Raw genomic sequence first — 8,246 nt, forward strand, 5'->3', positions numbered from 1 at the left:
TGTAGTGAGGGAATCATGGTGACATTATCACCTTGAATTATCAGTTTTTTTTTGCATGAAGGCTTATTATATCTAGTTTATGTGCATCGAGTTGTAGGGTTTGTGTTCAAAATTTGACGTTAACATCAAGCGATAAACAGTCAAGAAGGTTTGGGGGGTGTTTGATTTTGAATTGAAGCTTCTCTAGTAGTTCTAAAATTTGAACAAATGTGTTGAACTTGAAACCACATATATAGTGTTCCTTTAGAAGGTTGGGGTCTAGACTATGTAAGCTCCTAAGGTTAGGCAAACAACATATACTCTTGCTTAAAATATATAGTGTAATTTTTAACTTCTTTTTAGCAACAGACATGAGTTGTTAGTGTTTTACTTGTTTGATCTTCTCAACTTTAATCACTATAATTTTTTTTTTAAATTAAGTAATAGATTATTTACTTATTTGTTAAACAGATAAGGTTATAGATTACGGTGAATTGATATTTAATTTAATTTAAATCGAATATGTAAATTTTGCATGGGCTGTTTGCAGTTGGTGAATGGTTTGGTGCATGATGATTAAGTGGTCAGAATGATTAAGAGACTCTAATCATATAGTGCAAGCTGAAATACAATTGTTTGGTAATTTTTTATAACAAAATATACAATATATAGTGCAAGCTGAATGATTAAGGGAGACCCAATATACAAAATCATTCAGAAAGTTTTAAAACCATTAAGAGAGATTTTTCTTTTGTCAAACAAAATTCATCTCTTAACAGTTCAGAAGATGCCTATTAATGAAACTATTAGTAAGTAAACAGACAACCTCTTAATATGAGATATCGTAATCGATTTTCTTCACTTGAGRAATTAATTTATATAATTCTGAATCAATTAATTTATACTATATTAATTTATTTAATTTCGAATTAATTAATTCAATTTTGCATGGAATTTATTTAATTAATTAATTTATGATTTATATTCCGTGCCATAGGCTGAGAATGGTTGATTTAATTAATAGACAAGTTGGAAGAAATTTCCTCTAAAATATGGTGCAGCAAACGCGAAGTCTCACATCTCATATCATCAATTCAAATCCATCTCTCTTCTTCAACCTCTTCGTAGTTCAATATTAAACAAACTAACCATTCGATGGCATCTTCATCGTCGTCTTTTCACTCCACTCCTCCCACCTCTTGGAAATATGACGTTTTTCTCAGTTTTAGAGGTACAGACACTCGCTACACCTTTGTGGATCATCTTTACACAGCTCTTGTACAACAAGGAATCGGCACTTTCAAGGATGACGAAGAACTTCCTCGGGGCGAAACCATCCGTCCATCGCTTTTGAATGCTATTGAAGACTCACAGATTGTTGTCGTTGTATTCTCTGAAAACTATGCGGATTCTTCTTGGTGCTTGCAAGAACTTGAACATATCATGAAATGCAAGGTTGAGAGAGACCAAATTGTTATTCCCATATTTTATCACGTTGATCCCTCGGAAATCCGAAATCAGAAAAGGAAATATGGAGAAGCATTTGCCAAACACGAGTCAGAGAGGAGTAACGTTGAATCCTGGAGAAAGGCAGTTGCGGATGCAGGGAACCTATCTGGACATGTTGCCAATGGGTAATCTTATTTTTTTTGATTTTTAAAATATAATTAATTCTTCACAATTATACTTGTACCATATAAGCTTCCAAAGGATAAACCCAAATCCTTTCATGACAAGTCCCATGTTTAAAATATAATTAATTCTTCACAAACCAACTGTTGAATGACCTCTTTTTATTTTATTTTTAATTATTGTTCGTAGAAAAACGTACATTCCACAAGTTACGGCTTTACCACTTGTCGAATTAATGATATTCTGGAAACTTTGATGAAAAAATAGCTAAAAATGAATTTTGTTGAATAAAGTGGTTATTTTGGTCAGTTTCCCTTTATGAAATCTGAAAGGTACTTAGGTGCCATTTACCCAAATGCTTACGCGGGTAAGCGCTTACGTGTTGCTGTAGTTAACACTATAATTTATTTTACCGGGTAAGACTGTTGTACATCGAAACCTTATAACAATTTACCCTGTAAGCGCTTACCCGAGTAAGAGTCGTCACCCTCAATTACCGGGTAAAACTCTTCATCCTTATCATTGTTCTTACCAGGTAAGATTTTCGGCCCTTGCCATTTTCATCCGATAAGAAAAATTGCCCACTAAGCACTTACCGGTAAACGTTTAGTAAACGGACCCTTAGACTCATTTTCCTTGTTTAATGTTTTTTTCACAATTAGAGCATCTCTTAATTATCTTTGTATATCCAATGTCCAGGCCTGAGACAATATTCATCAAAAATATTGTTAAAGAAATTTCAAAAAGATTGTGTACGGCAATTCCAAGTGACAATCAAGACCTGATTGGAATGGAGGATCGCTTGCAAGATTTTAAATCAAAGTTAGCAATCGATTCACAAGGTGTGCTGATGGTTGGAATATGGGGGCTTGGTGGTGGTGGTAAGACTACTCTTGCACGTGCTGTTTATGATCAAATCTCCAGCAAGTTCGATGGTTTCTACTTTATGAGTAACGTTCGGGAAGAATCACGTAGGCATGGTTTGAAAGAATTGCAAAAAGAAATTCTCTCATGTGTTTTGAAACAAAAAAAAGAGGAAGTAGTTGGAGATGTAAGCAGGTTGATAGAGAGTAAGCTTCGTCGTAAAAAGGTCTTGTTGGTTCTTGATGATGTTGATGATGCTAAGCAGCTAGAGGCATTGGCTGGATCACGTAATTGGTTTAATGAAGGAAGCAGAATTATAATCACAACAAGAGATCAACATATACTGAATACTCATGGAGTAAATGTGATATATGATATTAGCTTGTTAAGTCACGACGAGGCTATGAAGCTCTTTTGCAAGCATGCACTTCGGCATGGTAACCGTATAGAAGATTATGATAGTCTTTCGAATGTGGTTGTTTATTATGCTCGTGGGCTCCCGTTAGCAGTTAAGGTTTTGGGTTCACTTCTTTGTGACAAAGACAAGAGTGAGTGGGTGAGCGCCTTGGCCAGACTAAAAGATATCCCTGAAGATGACATATTGGAAACGCTAAAAATTAGCTATGATGGACTTAAAGCCAAGGAGAAAGAGTTGTTCCTAGATATTGCATGTTTTTTTAGGGGAAAAAGGAACCCTGATGAGCGATGGATGATACTCGAAGCTTGTGGTTTTCACCCTAAAATAGGGGCAAGGGTGCTGATACAAAAGGCTCTCATAACTGTGTCAAAAGAAGGATGGTTTGATATGCATGATCTGATACAAGAAATGGGACACTACATCGTTCGAGGAAAAAACCCCCGAAATCCAGAAAAACACAGCAGGGTTTGGAAGCGGGAGGATATTTTAACAATATGTGCTACGCCGACTGTAATGTTTAAGCTAGCCTCCTATATAAGTTATATATTCCATTAATGATATATGTATACCCATAAAGATATAGCCTAAATCAACCCTAACAACATTTTGTTTCTCAATTACAGAAAAATGACAGGATTGAAGCAATAAAAATTGAGTATGTGTGGATGCAAGGGGAGGAAGAGAAGGCGGCTTTTCTTTGTGCTGTTTCAAAGATGAAGAAACTTCGGTGGTTTGCTTGCGATAGGTATCCAGCAACTTCATTGTCAGGAAATTTTCAATCAACGAACCTTTTTTATCTACGGTTGCGTTCGAGCTCTCTAAAGCAACTTTGGGAGGGTTATAAGGTAATTCTTATTGTTAATCTAATTAGGCAAAGAAGATGATAAATTCTAAATATGACTAATTTACAGTGTAGAAAGTTGATGTGGTTGAATATCGGTGTCCTTAGGCAACTTTATATAAGCTTTTAATCACTAAGCAATGATATTTGTGTTCTATTTTAAATCTAATTTAGTTTTAAGTTTCCTAAATGAACTAAATGTTATTCATAATTATAAATGCTCTTAATAATTATAAAGTAGTGACTAAAGCATTCCGTTGTAATAAAAAGTGATTTTATTGTGTTAGTTTATATATCAAACCGATTGTGTATTTTTAATAGGTAGTTTTTTTTCCCAACATTTTGCAAAAATTGGAAGAGGATGTTGCCCCGAGTTTGATACATGCCCCATTTTAATTTGTTTTTGGAATAATATAATTAATTTGTATTAGTTACTTTCTATCTTTGTGTATCCTAGCTTCTCAACACTCTATGCTACTAAAAAAGTATTTTGCCATCGTTGACTTGTGTGTAATTGTATACAACAGCATCTGCCAAATTTGAAAGTGCTCAACCTCAGTCATTCCGAACACCTTATCACGACACCAGATTTTTACGGACTTCCATGTCTTGAAAGATTACTACTCAGCCGTTGTAACCAGTTAACAGGTGTTCATCCATCAATTGGATATCATGAAAGGCTTATTTACGTGGATATGAGTTATTGTACCAACCTTACAAAGTTTCCACCCATCAGAGGGATGAAAAAGTTGGAGACTCTTATTCTCTCTTGGTGCTTACAACTTTGCGTGTTCCCGGAGATCCAAATGAACATGGATAACATGATAGAGCTTTCTTTGACGGGAACTGAAATAAAAGTTGTACCCTCGTCATTTGGAAAGTATTGTACCAACCTTCTTTCTCTTGATTTGGGAAGTTGCAATGGTCTAGAGAGTATTGAAGGCAACTTCCATCACTTAAAACATTTGAAAAAGTTTTCTATCGCTAGTTGTAAAAAGCTTAAGATACCACCAGAGGGCCTTTTTGATGTAACTTGTTGTTTAGAGGTGCTTAATTTATTTGATACATCCTTCAAGAATCTTCACCCAGGCATCATAAGCATGAAGTTTCTTGGTTTTCCACCTTCCTTAAGAAGGTTGGGTATTGGCTCGTGCGATAGGATAAATGGAGACATCTCATCTATTTTTTGCGAGTTATCCAACCTACAAGTATTAAATCTACAACAAAATGATTTTTCACGATTGCGTTGCAGCCTCTTGCAACTCTGTAGTCTCAAAGTGCTCAACCTGTCATATTGCTATTACCTTGTAGAATTACCAGATCTCCCATCAAGCATAGCTGTTCTCCGAGCATATAGGTGCAAAAACCTTAAACTTCTAGATCTTCCAACAGATCTTAAATGGTTGTGGAGAATCACACTTCCAATGAATTGTATATTGGGTGATGTAGAGAGAAAAGTACAATCCATGCTTCAGGTATGACTCTGTATGTCTTGTTGTTGAATTTTAGTATTAATTAATTTGTATATGTAGACTAAAACAAAATAATATTCATCATGATAGGGAAATTCCATTTATGATAACTCCATCAGTCTCTCTTTCCATGGTGATAAMATTCGATTAGAAGACTTTGCAAGGAGAAGATTGATGTTAGAGCTTCCAAGGAACTGGTACAACGAATTCAGTGGATTCTTAATATGCTTTAAAGTTAAAGGGACACTTGGCAACATATATAATGTAATTACTATCGAGGACGTAATGGGTAGGGAAAATGAAGATGTTTTGGAGGTGTCTGATGGAACTCCCAAGGTGATATGGCGTGAGGTATACAGGTGCTATATATATATATCCTGCAGTTCATTGAGGCATACCTCATGGTGGAAGTCAACACACACTACCATTTCATTTTCCATAGGTAGCGGTACTTGCATAAAAGTCGAACTTGTTCCTAGAAGTAAAGGTGATCCAATAGAAAGAGTCAAACATACAACAAATTCCTCAGAGTTTTGGGACAGAGAACCTATTAAGATCACACATGATTCAAAATCTTGTATCAAGATTACCTCGTGTCATGATGATGATATACTGGATCTGTTCCACAATTAGAATGTCTGATATTTTTTTTCACTGTTCCTTCCATTTTGATTAAAAAAAAGATATTCCTCTTCTTGCTTTGATTAATTTATGAAAATCTCTAACCTTGCCAGAAGGGTAGGCATCTTTGCCAAACATTGTTAAATCATAGCATTTCTTCCCTTTCTCCTTAATTTTTCTCTGAATCCCACTTGATTTCTTAACAAATGCTGCTTCATTTTAACATTCATTTAGAAAATAAAACCATGTTTCTGCATTTAGATTAAAACAACAAATAACACTTCACATATTCATCAACAATAAAATATATTTTTATTATATTCCAACTAATCGAGATTAAATGTATATGAGATAGAAATAATATTTTATTAAATGTATGGAATATTTTAATCATATAATCAATATTTTGATGTCCAAAATTTAGAAGCTGTTAGAGTTGAATGTAATTTTTTTTTTAAGAATTTGAAAATTTTGATCCTTCGTTTTAATGAAAATTTTAAAAAATCTGTTAGTGATACTTTTAGGGTTGTTTAGCAATTGCTAAATGATTTTGTGCAAGATGATTAAGTGGTTCGAATAATTAAGAGGTTCTTATGAAATAATGGAAAATGAAATATAATTGGACGGTGATTGTTCAACATGAAATTATGGCACTGAATGGTTCAGGAGGTCCAAGATGCAAAATCATTCAGAGAGTTTTGAAACCATCAAGAGACGGACATCTATTTTTACCAAACAAGATTCACTTCTTAGCGATTCAGAGAACAAAACTATAAAGAGTCTTATCTGAATGCGTTACAATAGGTTTATATGATGTTTTTAAAGTGTCTTATTAGCTAATAGAACACTTTTGAGAAGTGTACTGTAAACTACCTTTTTATAGGACACTTATGTTTATAGGAAAAAGTGTCGTATAAAATAGTAAAATATGATACTTTATTTTAAAAATATTCTAATTTTTTTGTTAAAACGTCTAAAAATGTCTCATAAACCTATCGTAACACTATTAGATGGACGTTTTTTTGGTTTGGTCCTATAAATTAACTCCTATAAAGTATTTTTTTTAGGATGCTTTTATATTTTAGGCGTCCTATAAAATCAATTTTGTTGTAGTCTGCACGAGCACTTTTAATTCAAGCTAATTAGTGATCCTTTCTGTAGTTTCATAGAAAATTGGATGAATCAAACCTAAGCACGTTCTAATGACACTTATCGAGGGATATGCCGGTTGTGGGTTGTATGAGAACATAAAACATGTAAACTTGCATTTACAATATCTTCTATAATGAAGCTCTACATTCACTTTTCACGTTCTGGAGCACTCTTCTAGTATTGGCAGACATTTCCGCAAATTAGGCGTTGTATGAGAACCTTAAACCTGGGCCAAACCAAATCAACCAATTTGGTAGTTTTGTTTTCACTTTGCTAAATACTTAAAAGACAACTAATCATTGATATCAGATAAAACACGAAAGCATTATATAAATCCCCAAAGTTTGCCGGAGTTGGGTATAGTAAGAAGAGATCTTCATCCTTGGATCAATTCTAATTGATGATCAATTGGGAATACCCTTCAATTCTAGCTAATTCATGGGTTATCTTAGACTTAATCTGAAACATTAGATCAACACCAACTAGAAGTTATGAAAAGTCCAAATATTTTTTTCTTACACTTTTCACCTTAACTTCTATTATCACACAATCCTTTGTCAAGTCTGCCTAACGTAATCTCTCTTCTGCCCAACTGCCAAATCTCAACATAATCTTGAAAACATAAAGAAACGTTTATTATATGTATATATGATTTCTTATTAAATGGTCAAAATACTTTATGATATGATTTGCTTAAGAAAATGGCAAAAATCACTACGCATGTTCTATGATTTGTTAACAAAAGGTAAAAATAAATAAAGCCTAAAAACGATAGACTTATTGGAGTGAGTGGCTAAAAGCAGGATTTTCGATTAGGGCGGTCCTCATATATATATATATATATATATATATATATATATGTATATATATATATGTATATATATATATATATGTATATATATATATGTATAGAGAGAGAGATGAACGATCAAATGAAAACCACCCCAATTTGTAAAAATCGTAAAAACTACTCTCATCCATCGTTAATCTTATGAAATTTTTTCATGAAATTGTTAATCTTGTGAAATTGTTTCATATAATACTTTTTTTGATGAAATTGTTTCATATGTGGTTATGAAATTGTTTCATATACTACTTAATGAAATTTTAATGAATCTGTTTCATGTATTTCTCTAAAATTAAATTAATGAAGATGATAATATCCATGATTAACACCCTCCACAATAAAAATGGTTAATCAACCTCTTATAATTACAAAAAAATGAACAAAATAAAAAATTATGATTGGTTGAATGAGGTTTTCACG

General features: G+C 33.3%; 1 protein-coding gene across 1 annotated transcript in view; it reads left to right on the plus strand.

Moving 5' to 3' along the window:
* Positions 1-1,114: 1,114 nt before the first annotated feature.
* LOC112503269 (TMV resistance protein N-like) overlaps positions 1,115-8,246 on the plus strand; it is a 35,336-nt gene continuing 28,204 nt past the window's right edge. The window contains exon 1 of the mRNA XM_025107333.1: positions 1,115-1,613. Within this exon, the coding sequence (XP_024963101.1) occupies positions 1,135-1,613 (479 nt within the window). The 5' untranslated portion in view covers positions 1,115-1,134. The remainder of the gene's footprint in view (positions 1,614-8,246) is intronic.

The sequence above is a fragment of the Cynara cardunculus genome, unplaced genomic scaffold (assembly GCF_001531365.2).
Source record: "Cynara cardunculus var. scolymus isolate 2C unplaced genomic scaffold, CcrdV1 Un_Scaffold_2790, whole genome shotgun sequence".
Taxonomy (NCBI): Eukaryota; Viridiplantae; Streptophyta; class Magnoliopsida; order Asterales; family Asteraceae; genus Cynara; species Cynara cardunculus.